This window comes from Filobasidium floriforme, assembly GCF_021052385.1.
Source record: "Filobasidium floriforme strain CBS 6241 chromosome Unknown HD553scaffold_1, whole genome shotgun sequence".
Taxonomy (NCBI): domain Eukaryota; kingdom Fungi; phylum Basidiomycota; class Tremellomycetes; order Filobasidiales; family Filobasidiaceae; genus Filobasidium; species Filobasidium floriforme.
In genome coordinates this window covers 1-26323 of record NW_025763622.1, presented here as the reverse complement: position 1 = coordinate 26323, position 26323 = coordinate 1, and the positions used below count along the sequence as shown (strand labels likewise).

At 54.2% G+C, this 26323-nt stretch overlaps 7 protein-coding genes across 7 annotated transcripts; 5 read left to right on the top strand and 2 right to left on the bottom strand.

The window, feature by feature from the left end:
* Positions 1-176: 176 nt before the first annotated feature.
* HD553DRAFT_302018 (HPP family-domain-containing protein) lies at positions 177-1828 on the top strand. The gene is made up of 2 exons (XM_046178682.1): positions 177-1103; positions 1444-1828. The coding sequence occupies exons 1-2, from the start codon at positions 231-233 to the stop codon at positions 1801-1803; spliced, it is 1233 nt and encodes a 410-aa protein (XP_046039895.1). The 5' UTR covers positions 177-230; the 3' UTR covers positions 1804-1828.
* Positions 1829-2823: 995 nt separating this feature from the next.
* HD553DRAFT_278742 (uncharacterized protein) lies at positions 2824-7368 on the top strand. The gene is made up of 6 exons (XM_046178070.1): positions 2824-3650; positions 3774-4616; positions 4705-5288; positions 5354-6075; positions 6149-6403; positions 6480-7368. Exons 1-6 carry the CDS (start codon positions 3283-3285, stop codon positions 7224-7226), a joined length of 3519 nt encoding a protein of 1172 aa, XP_046039894.1. The 5' UTR covers positions 2824-3282; the 3' UTR covers positions 7227-7368.
* A 428-nt stretch (positions 7369-7796) lies between these two features.
* HD553DRAFT_302014 (uncharacterized protein) lies at positions 7797-12092 on the top strand. The gene is made up of 16 exons (XM_046178681.1): positions 7797-8328; positions 8440-8484; positions 8574-8766; positions 8860-9145; positions 9226-9276; positions 9355-9415; positions 9487-9551; positions 9628-9834; positions 9909-10099; positions 10164-10490; positions 10553-10629; positions 10689-10741; positions 10800-10992; positions 11056-11551; positions 11620-11840; positions 11911-12092. Exons 1-16 carry the CDS (start codon positions 8005-8007, stop codon positions 11953-11955), a joined length of 2835 nt encoding a protein of 944 aa, XP_046039893.1. The 5' UTR covers positions 7797-8004; the 3' UTR covers positions 11956-12092.
* Positions 12093-12803: 711 nt separating this feature from the next.
* On the bottom strand, positions 12804-14630 carry HD553DRAFT_302012 (uncharacterized protein). Its single transcript, XM_046178680.1, has one exon. The coding sequence runs from the start codon at positions 14547-14549 to the stop codon at positions 13104-13106; it is 1446 nt and encodes a 481-aa protein (XP_046039892.1). The 5' UTR covers positions 14550-14630; the 3' UTR covers positions 12804-13103.
* Positions 14631-14799: 169 nt separating this feature from the next.
* On the top strand, positions 14800-18566 carry HD553DRAFT_332863 (uncharacterized protein). Its single transcript, XM_046182077.1, has 7 exons — positions 14800-15082; positions 15196-15255; positions 15349-15643; positions 15867-16183; positions 16293-16697; positions 17141-17268; positions 17418-18566. Exons 1-7 carry the CDS (start codon positions 14898-14900, stop codon positions 18410-18412), a joined length of 2385 nt encoding a protein of 794 aa, XP_046039891.1. The 5' UTR covers positions 14800-14897; the 3' UTR covers positions 18413-18566.
* A 1390-nt stretch (positions 18567-19956) lies between these two features.
* Positions 19957-20820, bottom strand: HD553DRAFT_346784 (uncharacterized protein; the record flags this gene model as incomplete). The annotated part of the gene is made up of 1 exon (XM_046183241.1): positions 19957-20820. The coding sequence occupies one exon, from the start codon at positions 20818-20820 to the stop codon at positions 20242-20244; it is 579 nt and encodes a 192-aa protein (XP_046039890.1). The 3' UTR covers positions 19957-20241.
* Positions 20821-21995: 1175 nt separating this feature from the next.
* Positions 21996-23762, top strand: HD553DRAFT_337938 (uncharacterized protein; the record flags this gene model as incomplete). Its single annotated transcript, XM_046182309.1, has 2 exons — positions 21996-22196; positions 22344-23762. 2 exons carry the CDS (start codon positions 21996-21998, stop codon positions 23760-23762), a joined length of 1620 nt encoding a protein of 539 aa, XP_046039889.1.
* Positions 23763-26323: the final 2561 nt, after the last annotated feature.

Genomic DNA, 26323 nt, shown 5'->3' with positions numbered 1-26323 from the left:
AAGCACTGTCTTGTGGGCTCACGTCAACCCCTGACGCATGTCTAGTCACGTGATGCCAAGCGGAGAGGGCGTGGGGGGGTCGACGTCATCGCTCGAAATAGATTTCATCATCAAAATCGACGATGACCATATTTCAAGGACAACGGGTCAGCAAATATGGTGGTTCAGATCGACCTCGACTTGTCCAGATTGACTATAGTCATCGTCGAATAGCAATAATAATCGCAGCGATGCCTACCACCACGACGAGATCACCTAGCATGTCGGGCTCATCCACGTCCACGGCCAGGGACACCTCGTTACCTCCTCCTCCTCATGCGATCCCAGCCAACTCTGAGAAACCGCACGATCCCTCCAACGCCTCTGCTTCGAACAGACCACCATCACAATCACAACCACCTCAAAAACAACAGACAGGTCGACAGGGCAACGACAAGGACGCCGACGACGCTCGAGATCAAGCACTCTCAGAAGACGGTCCTCCGGAAGATATCCGATATTACCTTCCCACGCTCATAGGCCGGTTCGTAGGGTACCGCCCGCCAGGCCTTAAACCGCCCTTTGAACCCCTGGGGATCCCTCCATTCAAGTACCTCTCCCACATCCCGCTCAAGTATGAGAATTATATATGGAGCACAGTGGGGAGTTTTGTGGGGATCATTTTGATTGAGATGGTGATGATCAGGGCTTTTGCCGGGGTACCGGGGAATGGACTGATAGTAGCTGCTTTTGGGGCCGGGGCGGTACTGGCGTATAGTCAGTTTGAGAGCCCGTTGGCTCAGCCGAGGAGCATCATAGGCGGGTCGGCTATCTCCTGCGTCATCTCGGTCGGCCTGACAAGACTCTTCCGACTGTCTAACAACTACGGAGCGACTTCGAACTTAACTTCCGGAGAACTAGGCTCTCTGGGGTGGATCAACGGAGCCCTCTCCATGTCCCTCTCTTTACTGGCGATGCAGCTCACGGGGACGACTCATCCGCCAGGAGGAGCTGCGGCGTTGGTAGCGGCTACGCAAGGAGGGGCGATCATGATGAGTTGGAGGTATATTTATGTGGTTATGGTATCGGCTTGTTTGGAATTGGGTTGGGCGTTGGTTTGGAATGTGAGTCCATCGTTATCGTCATCGTCGTCGTCAATATCGTCATCCGTGATGACCACCACTCTACTCGGACCATACCTTGAAACTTGAAATACTGAAAGTTCTAATTCGCCTTTTTCCTCTCTCTCTCTCTTCTGCGGCTTCCTCTGATGTCTCGTACACCTCGAAACCTCGAAACCTCGAAACCTCGAAACCTCGATCCACTGGAATCCTTTCTCCTCTTTCCTCTCTTCCCTCTCACGACCACGACCACGACCCGACCACGACCATGAACACGACCACGACCACAACCACCTCCCTTCCCCCGAACCCTCCTCCCGTCCCACTCTAACTGTCCACGCAGAACCTCGGCCGAAGACGTTACCCAACCTACTGGATCTCCCCTTCCTCGACCCTCGGCGCCCGTACATTCCGACGACTGCGCTCGAATGCCCATTCTCAACAGCATGCCGAGGCTGACGAGAAAGCGACTGCAACTATGGCCCGGAGGGAATCCAGGAGGGGCACCCGGGGGGAGTCCAGGAGGATGACGAGGAGCGAGAGGGAGTTTTTAAGGGACGAACAAGGGAATCATAGGCATGTTATAAACACCGAACAACGATTAGGGATGGGGGAGGGGGCCGGGTTGAGGCCTGATCGGGAGAGGAGGTTGGTAGAAGAGGGGATCTTTAGTAAGACGACGCAGGAGAGGTGGGGGGTATGATAGGGAGCCAGGGTTTGGGGTGTAGGGTGTAAGGTGGGGTTGGACTTGTGGAGTCGAGCAGGTTCGGGAGGGGAAAGGTGTGGGGACGGGGATTTAAGGATCGAAGCCGGGTGTGGGAATGGCTCATCAGGACGATGAAGGAGCGACGAGCGACGAGGAGGAGGACCCGAGATCGCCCCCGGTCCGCACCGCCAAACAGGGCTGTGATCGGAATCACAACACGTCTGTCATCTGTGAGGAACCGGGACCTCCTCGAGATCGTCGAGTGGACAAGAGACTCGGCGTCCAAGAGGCAAGGGATGAAGTCAGACTCGACTGGAATGGATTTCGAACATGGAATCACGCGAGGCTTTCGGATCTGGAGCGTGGGTGGGGGTGATGGTTGCGGGCCGAAGTTTGAGCAGCGGTACGGGAGGGTTTATAATACGCTCGAGGTCGAGGCTCTTTTTCTGTTTCTTAGTGTACAGTATGACCCTCTGGTATTTGATACGGGAGTGGGACCTGGCCGATTTTACTGTATCCGTTAGATATGCTTTAATATTATGTGCGACTCCGGCTAGGTCAGTCTTCATTGCCAATCGTTTTACCGCTTTGTGTGGTGGGTGTCTTGTGACGGCCGACAGGAGCAGACGACCATATAGTTTCAGGTCAAGCTCAGCCACGTTAGTTGCCAGTCGCAAGGCCGCCGCCTCTCAACAGATCTATATCGAACTTTGCCACATCGAGAGTCGAAACTTAGGGGTAATGATCACACTTGATCAGGACGGACGGACATTCATAGATCTACCGATGTCCTTTGTTCCAGGGGGATGATTACGTTATGCTCAGGACACGCGCGCGCTAGGGGACGTTCGTTATCTCTCTCTCGGGGGATTTGTTTCGGGACCAAATCGACAGCGCGCTGCACTACTTCTCTTATCTTTCTCCTTTCGAGAGATAACAACGAGGAAGGATGATATCGATATCTTTCCCCTTCCCATCTCCCCAATTCCCAATTCTCACACGGATCTCATGCACACGGGAGGGGATTTCCTCCCTTTGACACATTCAGGTACACACACAGCTCACCCCTCTCCTCTCGTGATTTACGTGTGGCTCCAATCAGGATGAGGCGATATACATAGTATCCCATTCCAGATCGACTACCGGCAGCACTTTCTTGGCACAGTCAAGGGGTCGGACGTCCGGGGAATCGATGTTATCGACGGCGGGCGAATCCTTCCGTTCCCGTCGAGCGATCCAAGTGAGCGAAAGGGATTCTTCATAATAACTCTACAACAACGCTGTGACCAGCGACAGGCGAAAGAGGTAGATCTTCTGAACTCCGCACTTTACAACTCGCATCTCGTCCGCCCCATCGTCGTCATCATCAGCATCGGACAGCTCGCGATTCGACAAACCTCGACCTAGGACCTGCGACTCCCATCCCACTCACACTCGATCTGAACGACGTCGAACGACCCTCATACCCGCCCCATCATGACCGCCCCTGTCCCGGCAACAGCATCTTCATCCTCGGCCTCGGCCTCTGGATCCACCTCATCCCGCCCAGCCTCCCCTTCAGACTCATCCTCGACCACAGCTACAACCCTCTCAAACCCTGCCCCAGACCCTCCCCGTACACGTACGAGGATCTTCGTCGTAGGCCTCGGGATGGTAGGCATAGCCTTCATCGAGAAGATCCTCAACAACGATACGGAAGGGAGATATCAAGTCGTCACTTGTGGAGAGGAGAAACATTTGGCGTACAATAGGGTCGGGTTGACAGAGTATTTCTTGCATAGGAACGTTGGGGAGTTGTATTTGAACAGTCCGGAGTGGTATAAGGCGCAGGATCCGGAGAGGTTGTGAGTCGAGTTCTCATCGGCCCGTTCTAGGTTCAGAAGTTACGCGCTGTTATGATATACTCGGAAGCTGATCGTCTTCGTCTTCGTCTTGATTCCTTTGCTTTGCCTTTTGTCGACTCGTAGCGAATTCCATGTGGGTCAACAGGTCACGCATATCGACACGGCCAACAAGACGGCCTCGACCGATACGGGCCATACGTACGCCTATGACATTTGCGTGATCGCCACGGGGTCCGATGCGGGCATGCCGCCTTACTGCACCCAAGCGAGGGCGAAGAAGACCAAGGGGGTCTTTGTTTATAGGAACATTGCGGATTTGGAAAAGATCATCGACTATGCCGATCAGCCGCATGTGACCCGGGCGACCGTCGTCGGGGGAGGATTATTGGGGCTCGAAGCGGCGAAAGCTGTTTATGACCTCCCGACCATCCCCGATGTTAGTATTATCAACCGACAAGGGTACCCGCTTTCCAGGCAGTTGGATAAGGAGGCGGGGACGATGGTCCTCAGGAGGATAGAAGATATGGGCGTCAAATGCCTGACCAACGTCGACGTCTCTAGCATGATGACCGAACCGTGCGCCGAGGACCCGGGGATGGAGGTCTTCAAGGGTTTCGAATTCGTCGATGGGGAATGCCTCGAAGCCGACCTGGTCATCATGGCCGTAGGGATCAGCCCTCGTGACGACCTCGCCCGGGCGAGTGGGATCAAGTGTCACGCCCGGGGTGGGATCGAGGTCGGGGACGATCTTCAGACGTCAGCACCCGGAGTCTATGCGATGGGAGAGTGTGCGAGTTGGAAGGGAAATACGTATGGTCTGATCGGTCCCGGGGTGGAGATGGCGGATATCTTGGCGTTCAACCTTTGTCAGACAGAGACCAAGTTGGGGAAGTTCAGGCCGAGGAAGATGAATGCGCCGGATTTGTCGACAAAGTTGAAGTTGATGGGGGTCGACGTGGCCAGTTTGTGAGTCTCCGAGTCCGAGTCGGGCGATAATCTCGAGAGCGGAGACCGTCGTTGTTGACGCTTTCGACGCTCTTTATGTCCTTTGCAGCGGAGACTTTTTCGCCGACAAACCGTATGGCCGTGAACAAAAGCCGCTGGTCGAAAAGTTCCCCAAGACCGTGACCAGCTCGACCTCGGCCGATGCGCCGATGGCCGACACCCACGTCCCCGGAGAACCCGCCCTCCCCGGCACGGACACCTGCGCTCAACATCGTCGAAACGTCGAACGCAAGGTCAAGGTCTACGAGCCCTTGCCGGACGAACCGATCAAGTGTTTGACGTACAAGGATCCGTTCTCGGGGACATACAAAAAGTTCATCTACACGGCCGATGGCAAGTACTTGCTCGGTGGGATGATGGTCGGCGACGTCTCGGATTTCATCAAGCTCGTCTCGATCACCAAGAAGAAGAAGGCTTTGGATGTCCCTCCTTCCGAGTTTATCATCGGGAAAAAATCGGGTGGAGAGGATGACGGCGCCGACCTGGACGACGACGCTCAGATCTGTTCTTGTCACAACGTGACCAAGGGAGCCGTGGCGAAATGCGTCAAGGATGGGTGTGATACGATCGGAGACATCAAGATCAAGACCAAGGCCGGGACGGGTTGTGGGGGTTGCATGCCGTTGGTAACGAGTGAGTGGTCGTGTTGACGCTTGAAGACTCGACCTTGCTGACATGTTGTTTGCCCCTCCCGCCAGACATCTTCAACGCCGAGATGAAAAAGGCCGGTCGAGCGATCAGCAACCACCTCTGCCCTCATTTCGAACACTCGCGAGCCGACCTGTTCAACATTGTCAAGGTGAAAAAGCTCACAACGTTTACCGAGATCATGGAGGCCGCGGGGAAAGACAAGGACAGCATCGGGTGCGAGATCTGCAAGCCTACCATCGGCAACCTGATCTCCTCCACGGCGGGGATCAACCGACACGTCATGGACCCGGTCCATCACGCCAATCAGGATACCAACGATAGGTTCCTCGCCAACATTCAGCGTGACGGGACGTTCTCGGTCGTACCCAGGATGGCGGCGGGAGAGGTCACCGCGGACGGTCTCATCGCCGTGGGGCAGGTCGCCAAAAAGTACAACCTGTACACCAAGATCACCGGTGGACAGCGAGTGGACCTGTTTGGGGCTCAAAAACAGGACCTGCCCGACATCTGGGAAGAACTCGTCGATGCCGGTTTCGAATCCGGTCACGCGTACGGCAAGTCATTGCGAACCGTCAAGTCGTGTGTGGGCAGCAGCTTTTGTCGATACGGGATCGGCGACTCGGTCGGTCTCGCCGTGCAACTCGAGGACCGTTACAAGGGGATCCGATCGCCTCACAAGATCAAGGGAGGTGTTTCGGGGTGCGTTCGAGAGTGTGCAGAAGCGCAGAGTAAGGACTTTGGTTTGATCGCCACGGACAAGGGATGGAACGTGAGTTCACGCCGCTGACCGAAACTGCTTTCCCTTCAAGACCAAGCTCACCCATACATCACCCCTTGCACAGATCTACGTCGGAGGAAACGGAGGAGCCAGCCCACGTCACGCCCAGCTCTTCGCCACCGACGTCCCCCCTAACCAGGTCGTCCGGATCCTCGACCGTTACCTCATGTTCTACATCAAAACCGCCGACAAGCTCATGCGTACCGCTCGCTGGATGGAGAGTTTCGATGGCGGGATCGACAAGTTGAAAAAGATCATCTTGGAGGACGAGCTTGGGATCTGTGACGAGCTCGACAAGTCGATGGATGCTTTGGTCGGGGTGAGTCGCACAGCGAGTGCGTGAGGGTCTCGGGAACATGCTGACTGATATTGGTGACGCCCCTCTCGCTTACCAGACGTACGAATGCGAATGGACCCGAGTCGTCAAGGAGCCTCATCGTAGGAAACAATTCCGACAGTTCGTCAACACCCCCGAACGAGCTCGGAACATCGAGGTCATCACCGAGCGTAACCAACCCCGACCTGCCGATTGGCCTAAAGAGTTCCCCACGGTCAAGATGACCGAGAGCATGATTGACGCCGACAAGGACGAATGGAGCTGGCAACAGGTCTGCAGGATGGAGGATCTGAACCCGACCGAGGGAGCGACGACGTCTTGTTCGGTCAAGATTGGGGATAGTCAGATTGCCATCTTCAACGTACCCAAAAAGGGGCTGTTCGCTTCCCAGCAACAGTGTCCGCATAAACGGGCGATGGTGCTCGATCATGGGATTATCGGGGAGGACAAGGACAAGAACCCTTACGTCTCATGTCCCTTGCATAAACGGAACTTTAACCTCAAGTCGGGGAACTGTCTGAACGATGCCGACTTGTCGATCGTCACCTTCCAAGCTAAAGAACAGGATGGCGACATTTACCTGTACTTGCCACCCGGTCAAGCTCTGGACGCGGCGATCGGGACTTCGAAGTGGATGGTCACCAAAGCAACAGCCGAACTCTATGGACGAGGCGCAGCTACAGCCGTCGCGCTCAAGGACAAGGCGTTGCAGCTGGTAGGACCCAAGGACGAGGTCAACCCGAACAGGGGGGCTATGCCGGGGAAGACGTTGAGCGCGTGTTCGAACCCGGGACTCGATTGGTAGATGCATAGAGCGGCAGGCGAATGAGACACGATAGACGACGAGATACGACTTGAACGATAGGTAGTTGTAAAAGACGCGCGCCCGTGAGATACGCAGTATCAGAACTTGTATACAATCAGAAGAACACGATTCGTTCCAAAGACTGCTTGAGGCCGAGCTTGTGATCTCGCGATAGGTAGTTGTGGTCGTGGTTACCGTGGGAAGTTCTGGTTTTGAACCAGCTCGCAGCTCGACGGATTTCATTCCGGGGTGATCATTCCAAATGAAATGGCGTGGAGCCTCGATTCCCAAACATCCGGCATGGGCCAAGAGGGAAGCCAGGAGAGATAAGGGAGACGACCCCGGAGCTAGTCGGAGGTTGTTCCCACTCGTCTGGCTTATCAGCTTCCGCGCGTGAGATATGAAACGTTCCGTCGCCTGATTAGCGCGCGTGCCTGTCACAATCTCTCTCTTGTCGTCGTCGTTATCAATCGACCGAGCACTTTTGTCGAGGACATGGAATATAGAATATGGAATTTGGGAGCGGGATTGAGCTTATCTCGTAGAGCATGGAGCGCGCGGAGTGGGTATGCTGTACATGAAATGAAATGTAATGGGGCGATGCTCGTTGGGTCTCGTCGACGCCTTCAGCTCCAACGCTCGACTTGCTTCATACCAGCTATACTACTAGCGATACTTGTACTCGTAAACCTTTGGAAACCTCTACCGCTACTGAAAATCGGATCGAAACACAAAATCAAACGTCGTTCAGTATACCACCACACCTGATATCACGACCATGAGCATCTCGACATCATCCAACTCTTCGTCCTCCCCGAACAGTCCGTCGGCACTGGGAGACTCGTTGACCTTACCCAATTCTTTGTCCGGCGAGACCTCCCCGGCTACATCCATCCCTTCTTCTCCAGACCTAGACCTAGATATCAAGCCAGAGTATGACCTAGAGATAGAGGAGAAAGACGATGAAGATACCAATGGCTTCCCAGCCAGCTTCCCAGCCGTACCGAAATCTACCACCTACACTTCCCCCGACGAGAAGGATGCGGGCACGCCGGATGCGTGGTTGAATAGAGATCCGAGGTTGGTCAGGTTGACGGGGAAGGTGAGTTCGAGTCCCACCGAGTGGCCTGCAATAAAACTGCCCCCCCCCCCTGCTAGCCTTTCTATGGGGATGTTGACGATGGCACGTACTGCATGGATTCATCTTGTCTAGCATCCTTTCAATTGTGAACCGAAATTGAACACCTTGTTCGACCAAGTAAGCCCCAAACCCCTCTTTCCTCTTCCCGCAGGTATCCAGCTCATCTCATCTCCCATCCCAATCGTTCGCTCCGTTCACTGTCGTAGGGCTTCCTAACACCCTCCGAGCTATTCTACGTGCGGAACCACGGCGCCGTACCTAAAGTCGACGAGCAGCTCGCGGCGAATTGGAAAGTAGAGGTGACAGGGCAGGTTAAGAACCCTATAGAGTTCTCGTTGAGGGATCTGAAAGAGAGGTTTAAGGTGGTCACTTTGCCGGTGACGCTTGTTTGTGCGGGAAGTGAGTTCTTTGTGGTCGTCTCGCCTCGCCTCGTATTATCTGGAATTTTGTTGGCTGATACTTGTCAAACGTGACTCGCGATGTACTCTACAGACCGCAGGAAAGAACAAAACGTCGTGAGAAAAGGCCTCGGGTTCAACTGGGGTGCCGCCGGAGTATCCACAGCCCTCTTCACCGGGGTGTACCTAGCGGACATACTCGATCTAGTACAACCGATCCCGCATCCGGAGACGGGAGCTAGAGCGGCTCATGTGGTCTTTGAAGGCGCTGATGATCTGCCTCAAGGGAGGTATGGGACGAGTCAGTTGTTGAGCTGGGCGAGGAATAGGGAGAGGGGGATGTTGATCGCCTGGGCGATGAATGGGGAGCCTTTGTCGCCGTAAGTGAGGGTTAGGAGTGGACGGTAGTTGTGGGACAGAGCTGATAGGTTTGTAAGGTGGGTGAATGGTGCGTTTGCAGTGATCATGGGTTCCCGATCCGGCTGGTTTGCCCCGGTCAGATCGGTGGAAGGTAAGCTATCCCTAGTGAACGATAGTCATCATCAAACAGCAAGCTGATCGATCCGATCTCTTGACTTTCAACCTGAAGGATGGTCAAATGGCTCACCAAGATCGAGATCTCGCACCAAGAATCGCAACATTACCTGCATGTGAGCCAAAAAAATTGGGAGACTGCCTGTCTCTGGTCTACGATACTGACAGATCGAGGTTTGGTGAACAGTTCTGGGATAACAAGGTGTTGCCGACCCAGGTTATGCCTGAAGAGGCCCGTGCAGAGAAGAAGTGGTGAGTAGAATACGGCGCTCTCATGCCTAACCCAATCGGATAGTTTCGCTGAAGCAGTAGAGAATGTGTCACGCAGGTGGTACGATCCTCGTTATATCATCAACGAACTGAACACCAATTCGGCCATCGCTCAACCGGACCACGACGAGGTCGTCAACCTGGATACGTTGGGATCCGATTATACCGTCAAGGGTTACGCTTACTCTGGGGGAGGACGTCGAGTCAACCGTATTGAAGTATCGCTAGACGAGGGGACGACCTGGAAGTTGGCAGAGATCTTCTAGTAAGCCTTGAACGCCCAAAGATTCCGATCCTTCAGTTCTTGTTGTACTTGTACTGACAAAGTGTGACTCGCAGCCCGGAGGACCTGTATCGCGCAGTAGCGTATCAGGACGAGACCTATGGCCATCTCGATCTGACCGACCGGGATACGTGCTTCTGCTGGTGTTTCTGGAGCTTCAAGATACCATCGTCGGACCTGAAGACTACGCCGGCGATCATGGTCAGGGCGATGGATGAAGGACTGAGCGGACAGCCGCAAGAGATGTGTGAGTTGGAGATAGCGCGGATCGTCCCGGCTGATTGCTAACATATAGCTGCCCACGCCCCTAGACTGGAATGCGACCTCGATGATGAACAACTGGTGGTTCCGAGTGGCTGTCCATCAGCAGGACGACGGCCGAAGCGTCCGCTTCGAACACCCTACGCTGGCCGGAGTGCACGCAGGAGGATGGATGGAACGTCTAAAAGACGAAGGGCAAGACATTTTGAAACCGGTGTTTGGCAAGAAACCCGACGCTCCCGGTCCGTCGACCATGAAACCGATCGTCAAGAAGGAAGTGTCTATGGTCAAGGAGTCGATCAAGCGGATCATCACGGCAGAAGAGCTGAAGGCGCATACTGATCCCGAGCACCCTTGGTTTGTCGTTCGTGGGGAAGGTAAGCCGGACAGACTGAAGATTGCCTCAATCAGCAAATAGGCTAAAGCTCCAAACCGATAGTCTACGACGGGTCCGGGTTCATGAAGGATCATCCTGGTGGAGGCGAATCGATCTCCCTGGTAGCTGGTCAAGATGCGGTGGGTCTCAATAGGTCGATATCGCTGAGCTTGTTGAGACTGATGCTGAAACGACGCAGACCGAGGACTTCATGTCGATCCATTCGCCACAGGGAAGGGCAATGCTAGCAGAGTAAGCGTGAATATGTGTCTCTGTCGTGTTTTACGTAGCTAATCTCCCTCATCTCCAGCTACCATATCGGTACCTTGGACGCCCGGGGCCTGATCGAGGCCGTCTCTGCGCCACAGGAGACACAAATCGAACCCATCTTCTTGAACAAGACCAAGTGGAAAAAGGCGCCGCTCGTCTCGGTGAAAACCGTCTCGCACGACTCGAGGGTTTATCGATTCGCGCTTCAAGACAAAGACCAGACCTTGGGTTTGGTGAGTAGAGCTTGTTTTGTAGGCGACCTATCAGTGCTGATGGGGCATGTACCTGATCCTCAGCCCACTGGACAACATGTATTCGTCAGACTGAGACGAAAAGCTCCTCGCGAGAGCATCTCGGAGGAGGACAGAGAGAACGCCGAGTTCGAGGAGACTCGTGTAGTCGAGGGCGAGATGGTACAGCGAGCCTATACGCCGGTATCGTCCGCAAGCGCAACGGGACACATCGACCTCCTCATCAAGCTCTATCTCGCCAACGAGACATGGCGAAACGGTGGCAAGATGACGACCGGTTTCAACGAGCTGGAACTCGGAGACGAGATCGAGTTCAAGGGTCCGTTGGGATCATTTACCTACCTCGAACGTGGAGTCTGTCGATGGCGCGGGGTCGAGCGCAAGGTGAACACGTTTGGGATGATCTGTGCCGGTTCGGGAATCACGCCGATTCTTCAGGTTGTACGCGAGATAGTCGATGGCGATGCTCGATCGGGAAACAGCCACCAAGACCTGCCGAAAGTCTGGTGTGTCGATAGTAACCGGAAAGAAGAGGATATACGTGAGAGCAGATACTGTTACTGGATCGTTTCAAGGCCTGTCGCTCATGATGCTTTTTTTCGGTTGCAGTCTGTCGCCAAGAACTGGACGGCCTTGTAGAACGGTCACAAGGACGATTCCAACTCCATCACGCCCTGTCTGCGCCTCCTTTCGACTGGCCAGAGACATATACGAAGGGTCGAATGACCGAGAACACGCTGCGCCAGTACCTACCGCCACCTTCCGACGACGCGCTTCTGATGGTCTGTGGTCCGGACGGACTTATCAATGAGATAGTCAAACCTGGGTTGGTGAGTTGCACGAACAAAGCGAGTTCAAGTAGATTGGACGTCAACTGACCACGAGTATTCGCGTCGACAGACTGCTATTGGGTGGAATATCGAGACGCAATTGGTTGTATTTTAAATTTGTATCGAGTAAAAGAGCTTCAGTGGCAAATTTGTGTTTATCAAACTACGCTAAGAACCGACGTATCGAAATCGAATCGCACTCTTGTCTCGGATCATTGCGGTTCCGATCGCAATGCGCTCCACCGAGATACGCCAACATGAATGCTCTCGCTTCTAAAGACGTGGCGTCCAGCTGCTGTACAGGCGTTTGCACATCGCTATAGGGCACGCTGTCACTCCGCGATGGATCGCTTATAATCAGAAGAGCTATGGGCGTTTTCATCCAAGGAAGATGCAGGATTGAATCACAGGGGTATCGAGGACCGACAAACAATGGCGCTCCCCTTCTCTTCCTTGATGTCTAGCAACGGCGCGAACCGTATCTTTCGGTGGCGTATTGCAAGACAGGATATCCCGGCTCACGAGCCGTCTCACAGGAGTTGACCATTCCATCGCGACCGGCCCGTCATCTTACCTGAGCGCTCGGTCGCCGAATCTCAGACATCTCCATCGAAAGTGAGCTAGTGAGAGCTGTGCCTGCCCTGTGATTTTGATGCGAGAGGCTAGCACGCGTCTGACAACGGTTGCTACGAAAGAATCAAAGTGGGCGCCCCTGGCCATTACCCACAGCTTTCTGTCGGTTCGAAACATGTTCGTCCAGTACAGCACAGTTCTTCGAGAGTTAGTACCTAACATCAACTACCGTAGTATTCGAATCACATGGAACCGCTATCGCTCAACCGAGGTTCAACGCAACGATCGAATGAAGGCAGCCGCATGACCGTGCGCGGACCAGCAGAGTGTGGTTTGACGGCCAACGGGGACGCTTCATCATACAATCAATGATGATGCTTCTGAGTCCCGGCGAGTAATTTTAGGTACGGACCAAGATTCGCAAAACTATCAAGATTGTTACATCGAGACACCCCATGGATTTGGTATCGCTGCTGCACATAGGCATCACGTTCTGGTAGTTCAAGCAGAGGATGCGACTTTGGCAAACCTATGTAAAGTGCTGTACATGTCCCGGTCAATTCGACCCATTTCGGTGTGACACGATCCTTGTTTGATGATCGTCTTGTGCCACCAAATATTGGATCAGGGGCTCTAGACGGGCAGACAAGGTCAGACGCAATGATCCTGACTTGAACCCTAGACGGTGGGTCATGAGACGGCACGATCCAGCTTTTCCCGCTCGTCCGCAGCGTAACGCAAGATGGCCCGATGCGCTCGCATCATCTCGACATCCCTACCGGACACTTTTAAGTCATCATCGTCCTCGTCAACAGCTCCTTTGACTTCAAAGTCAAAATCCACCTTTGCTCCGGTCACGTTCAGGTGGACTCTCGTCTGGTCCGTCGTGTTCGTCTTGATGAATCTGATCAACGTATCCGCTTGTAAACACGTCCGGACACCCGAGATCGGCAAGTCGACGGTGAGGTCTTCGAGGTAGACCCTGTCCAGGTCTAGATTGTATTCGTTGTAAAGGTCTTCCCATTCCGAGACGTTCCAACATCTCAAGACGGACGGCGGAGAGAATCTCTCTCCATCGACCTCCCGTAGGGAAAGTAGGGAGACCCGTTTACACCGCCGAAGAAAGGGTAACCATTCGATCTTTGCGTTTCCCCTCAACGTGACGTCGATCAAGCCCCATCTCCCAGTGAGATCCTGTAACAGCCCGTAATCTTCCGCTTCACGCGAGTCACTTGACAATGAGACCTCAATCTGTTCAAGCATGGGGCATTGGCGGAGGATCATTTGGAGCGTCTCTGCGCAGATATCTTGGTCCTCGATGTAGAGGTTACGTAGACGATTTAAACGCGTGTCCATTTTCCAGTGTCGGAGAGATTGAATCACTGGGTCGACCCAGAGATCGTCGTCCGTGTCTTCCTCTTCGATCGCACTACGCTCTGACGGCCAGATGGTGATCGTATCCAAGACTACCTGCTTGGACCAGCGTTGGAAAGCAGACGAAGGATTGTCTTTTAATTGCATCGCTTGCGGGTCCCAAAGCGTTTCCCAATCCCAACGCCGTATCTGCCCCTTCGCCCTGCTCGTGACCTCGATGCGACGCGGGCCCACCTGGTAAATCTCCTTCCTCTCCACATGTACACGGACGGACGGCTTGAGGTTCAACTTTGGGTCCAACAGGTCGGACGGACAACATTCGATGGAGATCCATCGGAGGTTTGGCATGTATCGAATGCCCTTGAGGTGGAACACGTGAGGTGTCTTGTAGGGATACGATCGGATCAGGAAGAGTACGATATCGGCGTCGGCTGACTGCTTCTCCCCTTCGACTAAGAGTTGACCGTCGACTAGTCGAATCGAATGTTCCTGTACCACCAGAGCATGTACCGATTCCAAGTATTGTGCGTACCGATCACATCTGCTCGCTTCGATGACCTGCGAAAAGGTCACCTTTCGTCTCAAGTACCGCAAGGCCGATTGGTAAGCCTCTTTGGAGGTCAGCGCAAAGGAAAACACATCAGCCTGCTCATGCTGATGATGAATACATTCGATGATCCCTGATCGAAGGAGGGCGTTGTGGTAGACGTTGCTCGCTGACGAGGTGTTGCCCTTGATAATGTGCATGTCAACGTCCGTCATGATCGCTGAGCTTTCGCCGCCGAGATATGATGACACGATCGTAAGTTCTTCCTACCCGAGCTCGAGTGTGATACATCTAGCTTCAGTATGTGGTATGATGTTAATGCTAGGATCTCTATGGGGGTCGAATCATCATCTTCTTTCTCGATATCGACATCCTCGTCTTCGGACATGGCCGAGCTCCATGTGGACCGATATGGTCAGGACGATGGACCTTGACCATACCCAGCTATGTGACCAAGTCAAGACCGAAGCAACGTTGCAAGCTCTGCGCTCTAGCATCCTTCCCATCACATATCAGATCGGTCTGAATAACATGAGCAACCTGAAGAAGGTCCAAACCTCGCCATGACCACCCCTACAGCGCCTTTCACGTTCGACGAGACGACCGTAACACTCGCCAACCCGGCTCAACGGAGACGCACCCGAGAACATACCTTTGCCGAATGGGGAGCTGGCAAGGGGTTTGACCTGGATTCGTATTGTCGGAGAGATGAAGTCATGGCGGAAGAGACGGGCGGGTACGATACGTGGTGAGTCGCGAAGCCAGATGCGAAGCTGGGAGCTCGGAGAGTTAGGGACTGATCATGCTCATACCAAATGGCTGTGCTAATGTACTTGGCAAATGCCGTTCTTACTACTATAGGGTCCTCGTCCCCCGTAAATCGCTGGATACCGTAGACGAGATCTTGGCTTCGTGCGAGACGTGAGTCAAAACATACACATATATGTCCTTGCAGCCTTATTCATGTTCATATTACTGAAACCAACCCGTTCTCATGAATTCGAATCCCGTTAGATACCGCCGCCGAAGCATCGTCCGCCAACTCCGGAGAAAGACAACTTCACACGATCGGGATTCCAACCATCAGGAGGATATCGGACTTGATAAGGAGGAGATTGAGGTAACGAACATTGCCATCTCCTGCGTCTACGTCAACCCCCTCTTCTCTGGTTGCCACTACGCTCGACACCTCCTCCAGCTGATGCATTACATCTTGGCGCCCAAGGAAGACTTGCCAGAGTTCCCTAAGGGGGTTTGGGGTGAGGTTCCCGAGGTTCCTAAGGGGTGGAAGGGGGATGCGGGTTTCTCGGTAAGTATCGAGTTCTAGTACCAGTTCTAGCTCTAGTTCTAGTCATAGTGCTAGTTCAGGGAGGTCAATGAGGAGTCGCTGACTTGTCTCTTGTCCTGGGCCCTGTCTCCCTCGCGATCATACCGCGCCGTCACTATACATATGCTGATCGACCTGTCGGACAAATCTCACCATCATCATCATCACATACATTCAAATCGAATCGAAACTCGACTTAACTTAGGTCTTGTACAGCGGGATAGGCGGTGAATACTATTCCAAAGCTCGGCAAGGCCACGGACCAGATTCTCGGCCTGGTTGGGAGTTCGTCCCTTCTTCCCGTGGGAGGGTCTGGAAGATCCCCGCCAACAACAACACCATAGAGCTTGATAAGCACATCGGTAATGCTCGAGAGGATGTTTCTGAAGCAGAAGATGAAGGCAGGTGGATGACTGCGGACGATGTTCGGGCGATAGAACCCCTTGCCGACAAGGAAGTGAGGAGGCAGGTCGATGAGGTGGAGGTAGGGGAAGAGGTTGTCATGGCGGTGTTGCCTTCAGGGTGAGTAACATGACAGTTTCACCACGGTGGATCTTCTCCATACTGTGAGATACATGTGAGGAGTTGAGCTTGACGTTATTGCTGTTTGTTTTTATCGTTGTTATCGCAGAGACACGCTCTACCAGCATTGTGTTCGCGATCAACTCTCACCGACTGGGATGACGCTCGGTCGACCACGTACGTACGGCTACATCGAACCACGCTCGGTCGACTCTTCCTCCCCCGTTTGCGCCGAGAACAACGACTCGGACCTCCCATTCTTCACCTACCGCTTCCGAACCGGTCTCCAAGACCCCCAACGACTCTGCATAACCTTCGTCCGACACCCCGTCCCTTGGACTTCAGTCCTCCGTGCGGCGCTCAAAGAAGGCTGTGGATCTGTAGAGATCTGGGGCGAGGCCGGGGACGTCTGGGTGAAAGAAGGCGCAGGGGAGCCAGAGGTAGAGGATCCGACGGTTTGTCTGGTCAATTATCGGTGGTCGGATTTGGGGGTGCGGTGGGTCGTCAACGAGAGGTACGTGCTATTGCGCTGGGAGCAAAAAAAAAATATTCTCGGTACAGGGAGACGGAGGAGACTGAATGCAAGTTGTTTCTATAGATACGGTTGGTGTTGACATGAACCTGGACGACGAGGTTGGGAACCTGTATTCGCGCGGATCTGCTTTGAAGCCTGAAAACATCCCCATTGATACGTTCCGAGAAGATAAGGCAGGGTGGATTGTTAGCGATATTGCCTCGATCTGGGTTGTTATTAGCATGAGCATTGTATCAGGAATTAATGTAACCAGGACTAGACGTCGGATTTGAAGCCACACCGTATACGGTCCTTCTCGCATTGCCAAGAGCCTTCGCATCTATCCGGACTCCCGTGGGCTAGGCAGATCTCATGTCCGTTACGAATGCTGACCGAGTTCGGCGGAGGACAATGAGGACTTTCGGACCTTCTGTCAAAGACAGACGTCTAGCTTTTGACTTGCGCAAGGCTGTTGCTGATCAAGATGACGAGGCGACGTCCAACGATGGGATTGGGATGACTGATCTGATTGAAACGGGATCAGCTGATGGTGTCGACGTCGACATCGCGTGTCAGCACCCGGGTCAACTGTTCGTCCGCGCTTGGCAGGCTCATATAAGCTGGAGGGGCGCGCGAGAGGCGATGGGACTGGTTCAGATTGAAACGACGACCGACAAGACCTCGTAGACATCGAATTACAATCCGCATAGCCACTTGCAGACACAGCCATTAGTCTCATTACTACAACAATGTCCCCTTCCATTCTTGTCGTCGGTGCGACCGGGAACACCGGTGGCGGTGTCGTCGACACCGTCCTCGAGCTCGCGCCCAACACCCCGTTCGCAAACCACACCGTCATCGCGCTCACTCGGAACGCTCAGGGATCCTCGGCCAAGGCGTTGGCTTCCAAGTACGGTGGTCGTCTTGAGATCATCGAGAAGGACTGGACCATGATCGACGCCGCCTGGCTCAAGGAAAACGACGTCGAGCGTCTCTTCATCGCTTCCCACAACGGCGTCAGCCAGTTCGTCGACGAATCCTTGTTCTTGACCGCCGCCCTGGAAGCAAAGTGCGTCAAGTACGTCTGTCGTATCTCGACCACGCACGCCAACGTCGGTCCGGACACTCCCGTTTGGTACGCCCGGACTCATTGGGCGATAGAAACCTTGCTCGAGACTCCTCAATTCGGGTCGATGCACTGGTCGTCCCTCCAGCCGAACGGGTTCATCTCGCTCGTCGGCCAGGCGCTCGAATCCTGGCTCAAGACCTACCGCGAGTCGGGAAAGAAGGAGACCCTCCGTCTGATCATCGATGGGGACAACCCGGTCGCTCTCATCGACCCTTACGAAGTCGGGGTGGTGGCAGGTCACCTGCTCGTCTCTCCCGACACGGCCAAGCACAACAAACAAAAGTACATCCTCGTCGGTCCTACCAACGTCTCTGGCAAAGAAGCCGTCTCCTTGTTGGAGAAATACGCCGGGACGAGTGTCGACGACGTCGTCTACCGAGACACCTCCTTTGTCGACTACCTCATCTCGACCGGAAACTACCCCGAGAGCATCGCCGCTTCTCTCCGGCTGGCTCCTCGATCCGGTTACGACGGTGGGGATTCCGTAGAGAGGTCGCCTACGAGTCCCGAAGTGCTCGAACTGTACAAGCTCAAGAATGGAGCTTTGGAGACGTACGACAAGGGGCTGGCTGCTATCGCCAAGTAAAAGCGTCCCCCCCTCTTCCTCTCCGATCTTTCCTACTCGATACGGTGTGACTACCAACATTGGGATAGGAATCGAAAGAAGGGATGATATCAAGCTATCCAAAAGGGTACAGATGTAATAATTATACACGACGCGGATTACATGGTCTGACTTGTCGCTATCGAGCGATTCGACCGAGCCGGTCTGAAAGTCGTGTTGCGACCATGAGCTCTGGCTACATGGCAAAATCCGGTTGACAGATCGCTTGGGAAACCCCGAATGACGATGTGCTCATAAAAGGTGTAAGCGCACATGATGCACTATGGCGATGTTTCCCTCGCAAGGCGGACGATGATGCGTGGATCACAGCAGGCGTGGAGCGGCGCTCTTCCGTCCCCTGCGAAGTCGAGTTGACCTAACGAATTCTCAAGCTATACCCCATAACCCAACAACCACGAGTGCGAAAGGCGATCAAGGAAGGGAGTCAGCAATCGCGGTCGAGATATTATCTGGAACCGTGACGCACACCATTGGCCTGTCCCTAAATCAATACTGACCGCGAAGGTCGTAGAGATGAACCAGCGAATGAACGCCGTCGATGCTCGTACTCCGGCCAGTCGGACGGCTTGTAGGCCTCGGAGCTACCGACCTCGTGCGGGGAGAACTTTTTGCAGTCCGAACCGTGAGTCTGGCCGACCGTGCGTCTCTGTTGATCTGGTAGGCCGTGATAAGTGAAGTCTGGCGATGATCAGGTACTCAGTCCGGGACGTTTCGCAGGGTCGGACGGGGATCGCGTTGAGTGATGTATCGCCGAGGTGGATGATCATCGACATCTCTCAGGTTGTCGGAACTTGCATGCCGGGACGCAGCTTCCATAAACCGATTGAGGTTTAATCATCCGAGATGTAGCGTTTCAACTCTCGCTCCTACTCAGACTCGTGGACCTCCGGGCTGGGCTAAAGCGGCGTAGTTTGGTATGGTATTGTACAATACAATTCGCGTCTGATGTTTCCTTCCTGGCGAGTGGATCCTGGCATCCGTACAGCTCCGATAAACGAACGCCAGCAGAACGAACCCCTGCAGAACGTAAACAGCAGGACCCCGATCACCATGCTCGGTACTGGTAGATCCCCCGGACATGCTCATCACTAGACGTATAGCGGTCGATTCGGAGGGATGTTCTAGCCCGGGTGATGCATCCGACCCTATTCGTCGTTGTTGAGGCCGAGATCGATTTAATGAAAAGCTCCCTGACGCCAAGCCGTAGGCACGACGACGATGCTGGTAATCTTGATGGTAACGATGACGATCGTTTATGATGACGACGACGATGATGATGATGATGGCGATGGTGATAGCGATCTCAATAGTGATAACGGTGTCGATGTCGATATCGATACCGGACCCCCACGATGTACAAAATCCCGCTCCCGACCGTTCTTCTATCGTCTGGCCTTTTCGAGCGCAACGACCGACCAGCAACCCGACGGCCGTGCTCTAACTTCGGATCGTCTAGGTGCAATCCCGTAGAGTCACGGACGTCTTCGTTCTCGACGAGCTCGACCCCCAGATTCAATTCTGTTTGATTATCGTCCCCAAGGCCGACGCTCTGAGCGTTGATCAAGGTCAAAGCCGACGCTCAGAGCGCTGATCAAGGTCAAGACCAAAGTTAAAATCGAGGTCTACGTGCAGTGACGTTCGTACGTCCCAGACGAACCCGGAGACCATTATTATTAAGCGTGATCATGGTTGATCTCGATGTCGTTTGACCGGCACAGAGTCAGGGTTAGGATGCCCTTGTCGTATCGTAATCTCCCGGGGTTGTTATGGAGTAGCGACCTCGACGACATCTACTCGACCTTGACCGGGGACTTGAAGTAATCTCGGATGGTCTTCTTCTTCTTGTTCTTCGGTCTTGATTCGGGCGTGGAGTTGGCTTTGGCTGGTAGGTCTCGCAGTTCCGCCGGGTCGATGATGAGGCCTGGAGACGAGATGTGGTTTGGGGAAGAGATGATGGTAGTGGGAGATGCCGAATGGCTTTGAGAACCAGCATGTACGGCGTGACCAAGTGACTCGTTGGCTTCGCCCTTGCTTTCGCTTCCACTCCTGCTCTTCGACCTCATCTGCAAACTCTCCCGGTTAAGCCTCTCCAGATCGATCGTCCCACCCAAGATCCCCTCCCCGACCTGGACCGCCTTTCCCAATTGCGCGATGTTCATGTGCTCAATAGCCGGCGGTTGAAGGACCTCCCTCCAAGGTCTCTGGCAGATGTGATCGAGGATGATCCGGCCGAAACAGTGGTTCAGGTGCACAGGCCAACGTGGTTGAGCGGAGGACTTGGTTTTGGCGGCGAGGGGGAGGTCTTGGTCGATGAGCTGTTTGTAGCGGGTGAGGAGGGTCGAACGGTGGGGGGTTCTTTCGGGAGGCATGATCGAAGAGGTCTTGTGGTGTGCTTGTAGATAGGTAGATGAAACGTCCATACGATTCTGATTAGATCGATTAGAGTATGATGTATAGGTTGCCGATACCGGAGGTCGATAGGAAGATCCTCGTCTGCCGCTCCTCGAGAAGGTCGCGCTCTAAGGAAACTTGACCTGGATCGAATACGCTGCACGAGGTCGATACCGACTTTCCTAGCTTTACTACTATCCTCAGCTACTCAGGTCTTACATCTCGCATCTCGCTATAGCAAACAGAGGCACCTCTAGAGACTCTGACCTAGATCCCTTAGCGATGATACTAGCCCATTCGGAAGCTGCCCGACAAAGAAGAAACGCGGTCTTGACGAAACCCCTGGATGGACTTCTCGATGTGTATTCTTCGGGATGATCATCGATGGCAGGGGCCACGACGATGACGAGGAGGCTCTACTATAGCTAGTATAGTTTAGAAGAAGCAACCGAGTCAACCAGCAAAGTAGGCTAGACGGACTTTGCGGCGATGACGGACTTGCCGCCTGTGCGATCGTCAACACCTCGAAAAGGAAACCCGACCTCGAACCACCGACTTTTAACTCGTCTACGTCAACCAGCAATCGAAGCTAGTTTGCAATACAAAATGACGCTAGGGACTCCCTCAACTCTTGAACTAGTAGGAAAGACGTATACACCTCGGTCTGGAACCACGGGCGGGGAAAGAGTGGCGAGGGGGAAGGGGGAAGAGAGGGGGTCGCGCAAGGGTGATTCGACTCGTCGTTGAACGATCTGGACTGGGTGAAACGACGAGGACGACCGGGGATGGACGGGAACAGACTAAAAGCAAGCTAAGGATCTCGGGGATGGTAGTGATGACTGTCAATGAGAGGCTTGAAACGTAGGTCCACCACGACGTCATAAGTCGAGAAGAAGGTGAAGGTGCAGGTCGAAGTAGAGGGAGAGTCAGCTGATCTTGGGTTAATCTTCTTCTTCGAACAGAGCCTAGAAGCTAGAGGACTATATAAGGATGAGGTATCCGGAAGATCAGAAGGTGTTCGACCGTTTCTCCTCTATTCTTCTGGTATCACTTTCGACAACTCCCACCTCGAATCGCACGTACATCCGGACCCAGCCCCGTCAACCTCGACCTTCACCCCTTCGAATAATAAGAACAACACCGACAAAGCAACATGTCCTGCCCTCCTTGCAACCAACCCTCAGCCCGGATCACCGACGCCCTCAATCTCAGGTTCGATGTCGCTCTCGATCGCGCTCGAGACCTCAAGCAGGTCGTCATCACCAAGCTCGCCAAGCTCACCCCCCGGCACTGGGTCTGGTTCGTCGTAGGAGCGCTCTTGCTCGGCTGTACCATCGAGGTTGTTGAACGTTATGTGAGTCGTCGGCGTGGCCTTTCTGATCTGAGCCGGTCCAGTCCAGTCCGGTCCGGGCTGTTCGACGTGTCTTATTTCGTTGTCATCGCATCTTGGCTATGACGAACCGGGACTGACTACTCGATCTGTTCTTGATTCTTCCCGTAGTTCCCTCAACTAGCCCCCAAGGCCAACTCGCCCACCAAGCCCGAACCCGCCAACGAGGACGAACCCACCGCGCCGGTCCAGTTCGGACCTACCCGTCTGCCTATGTTCGGAGAGGACGATTGGTTCATCTATACGGAGATCAGGATCGAGGCTTGGTTGATGCGCACCTTGAAAGCCGGTCGGGCGCCTCTTGTTGGACAGGACGAGTTTGGTGATTGTCACGGGGATGACCAGCGATGTGATCAGTGTGAAGGGCTCGACAAGGCCGACTACCCCGGTCTTGAAGTCGAGGTCGAGGTCGAGGGCGATCGGCTCGCGGAAAGTGTTGTCGCTCCGAGTGATGCTGTTACCACCAGTCCGGTCGTCTCGGAGCTCGACGTCTTACCCTCTATCAGTTCCGACGTCGACCAGGTCAAGACGGTTCAACCTGCCTTTGCCTCAAGCGAGTCGCTCGTGGAGGATCCGACGCGCAAGAAGGACGAGATCGAGGATCGACCGAGGTACCCGGTTCGCGATAGGGACCTCAATAAGATCTTGGCGACGGTGCCGAGGAAGCGGGTCTCGGTCGATCTCGAACTGGACAGCGATGACGAGGCACGGGAGGCGAGTGAAGAGAGAACGAGGTATCGGGAACAATTGAAGAGAAGGGCCAAGCACCTGAACACGGTCATCGAAGCTTGGAGAAAGGGTGTGCCGATGGACGTCGATGAACTGGACGCGCCTGCACCCATACCTCGCCCCGCCGCACCGACTCCCCGTGCCGCCGCCGCCCGGATCGACGTAGCGACCGAGAAGAGACGGCTTCAAAGGCTGTCGATCCACTTGATGCCCGATACTCTTGAGGGCTGGACCGCGCTTGTCGGATCGGGATCGGAGAGGATAGCTCCCGATGTCGTGCTTTCGAGATCGAGGAGACCGTCAGCTGCTCTTGTTGGTTCAGGATCGAGGAGGCAACCGTCCGCCGTCAAACTGCCCCCTCCCGTCGACGTCGACGTTGAAAAGGCCGTGGCACAGGCCATGTTCGAATTCAAGACCACGGAGCCGATCATGATGACCTGGGCTTGGAACGACACAGTCCCGTTGATCGCACACCGTCGTCATGTATCGGCACCTACTATGCCTCTCCCCGAACGCCCCGAAGACCGTCGTGTTTCGTTCAAATCGTTGCTCGACTGGACTCCGAAGAAGCGCGTCGACGAGGACGAGAACAAGAAACAGGACGCGGACCAGGACGCGGACGAGGACGGGGACGAGGACCTACTCATCCCGGCTCTCACCCAGGGGTCGTGCAGTCCGACCGGCACCGACTTGAGCACGCCGAGTACGCCGAGCACGCCCATCCGGGTCTGTGCCCAAGCCACGGCGATGATCGAGGTGTCGAGAAAGTTGGCCGAGTTTCAGAAGATGCGAACGATTTGATCGATTCATAATCTCATGCCCTGTACCTCAGTCGATGCGATTTTCATAATGTCATGATGTCGAACCGTCTAGTCGGTAACTGCACAGGCTTGATACATATCGGATTCGAGTACGCTTGCTCATCAGCGAACGAGGCAGACTGACCTTGCGTCTCGGGCGCAGACCCCGTGTTGACCCGGTGTAGATGCGATGTCGAGCGGGTAGCTCCGGGCTTTGGAGGACGGGCACGGTTTGTGAACGCAAAGAAACTTCGGAAGACGTCCAGGTTGGATAAGCCGTTACTAGATAAAGCCTTTCAAGGCAAACCTGTGCTTCGATTCAGACAGAAAAGTGAATCAAGTTGTTCTTCGGGAAGTGTGAGGCGATGTCGGTATTCTTCGTCAACCGCAGAGTACGCGATAGTCCCTCGGAAACGCTATCGGCAAAGTGGCCAGTCCAAGGGTCGTCGTCGTCGAATCGGCGTTCGGGGCATTCGGTAGTCCTTCCGTCGCCCGCAATCGTACTGTCAGCCGTGGGGTTGATGATTACCTGAGCTAAGGTAAAGGGATTGAGCCGAACACGAGAGCATCAGCTCGACACGACACCGTTCAAACGCAGAGCCGACGGTCGGAAGGGGGGAAACCGAGAAGAAGAGACCCGGGAACTCACAATCCTGCCAGATTCGCTGGAGAGACCGACAACTACGGATCATCATGTAGCAGAGCAATCTTCGAGTTCCCGTCCAGGCCAACTCGTTCGGCCCCGTCTACGACTGGTCCGACGTGATGCTTGTCGTACGGAACATCTTGTATGTCGGTCGATGGTTCAAGACCTGAGTTGATGGTGTTGTTAAAGGGAAGCGGCCAGTTCTGCATGATCACGAGTAGTGGGGTCCGTGTATAGGTCGATGGCAGTCATTGCTGTGTTCTTCTTGCTGCTTCGGGAAGACGTGTGGTTTGCGGAAAGAGTCCCGTAGAGAGTTCCGATACTGATCAAGAATTTACGTTCGTTAGCGGGGCGTGTGTGAATCACGTCAAGGCGTTTCGATGTATAGTCCTTGAGGTCGCAGACTCACAGGAAAACATACTCTCTCTGCTCCGCTTGACCGCCAGTCTTGTTGGGTTGACACCAAGAGTTTGAAGTCCGATGGCGACAATACTGGCGATGAACGACGAGCCTAGCCCCGGTGAGGATCGAATGATCCTTTAGATTTGGCTACGATGCTTCGGGCGGGGTCCTGAGCCATTGCTGACTCTAGACAATCTCTCGTTGAAAGCCGACGTAGCGAGACGTCGTCTAGATCAAGGAAAGGCATGGGAGAGGAAACACAGGCTTCTGACTCGCTTGATCGGTTCACATTCAAGCTGCGGCGATACGAAAGACGGACGCTCACCTGAAAGTACCTGTCCTACAGGGATGATCAAGGGAAGTCGTCAAGTCTGTCGATGACCATGACTCCGTTGGGCGAGGAAGAGGTGATCATGTGGGGAGCGAGAGCAGGCCGAGCCGTTGATACACTGAAGGATTGCAATGTAAAGTGTCAACGGTGTGCTAAGAAGAAGTGAACGAGGGTTGCGGTACAAGATGCGCAGCGGCGCAAGTCAGATGTTTTTGCCCAGGGCCTGTGAGCTGCTGACTTAGGTGCAATTTCTAGTGATGCGTCAGTGATGCAAGTGATGATCATAGTGATGCAGCCGTGTTTCCGCCACAACCTGATGGTGGGATGGCGATTTCAGTGTTGCACAATGATGTACCAACCTAGGACAGTGTTCAGACCAAGTTGCAAGCTTGTCGCGACAAGGGAAGCACTTGGAGATATGTGGGGTCGCCGAAAAGGGTGGGTTTCGACCTGCGAGGGGGTTAGTGAAGTTTGCGAGAGAACGAACGGGTCCTGAGCAGGTGGCAACATGTCAAGCTGGTGTCTGACCTTGGGGTCACGTCTGACACTGAATCTTTGCGGCCGAAGCGCTCCCCCTAAGGTGCAATTTCTAGTGATGCGTCAGTGATGCAAGTGATGATCATAGTGATGCAGCCGTGTTTCCGCCACAACCTGATGGTGGGATGGCGATTTCAGTGTTGCACAATGATGTACCAACCTAGGACAGTGTTCAGACCAAGTTGCAAGCTTGTCGCGACAAGGGAAGCACTTGGAGATATGTGGGGTCGCCGAAAAGGGTGGGTTTCGACCTGCGAGGGGGTTAGTGAAGTTTGCGAGAGAACGAACGGGTCCTGAGCAGGTGGCAACATGTCAAGCTGGTGTCTGACCTTGGGGTCACGTCTGACACTGAATCTTTGCGGCCGAAGCGCTCCCCCTAAGGTGCAATTTCTAGTGATGCGTCAGTGATGCAAGTGATGATCATAGTGATGCAGCCGTGTTTCCGCCACAACCTGATGGTGGGATGGCGATTTCAGTGTTGCACAATGATGTACCAACCTAGGACAGTGTTCAGACCAAGTTGCAAGCTTGTCGCGACAAGGGAAGCACTTGGAGATATGTGGGGTCGCCGAAAAGGGTGGGTTTCGACCTGCGAGGGGGTTAGTGAAGTTTGCGAGAGAACGAACGGGTCCTGAGCAGGTGGCAA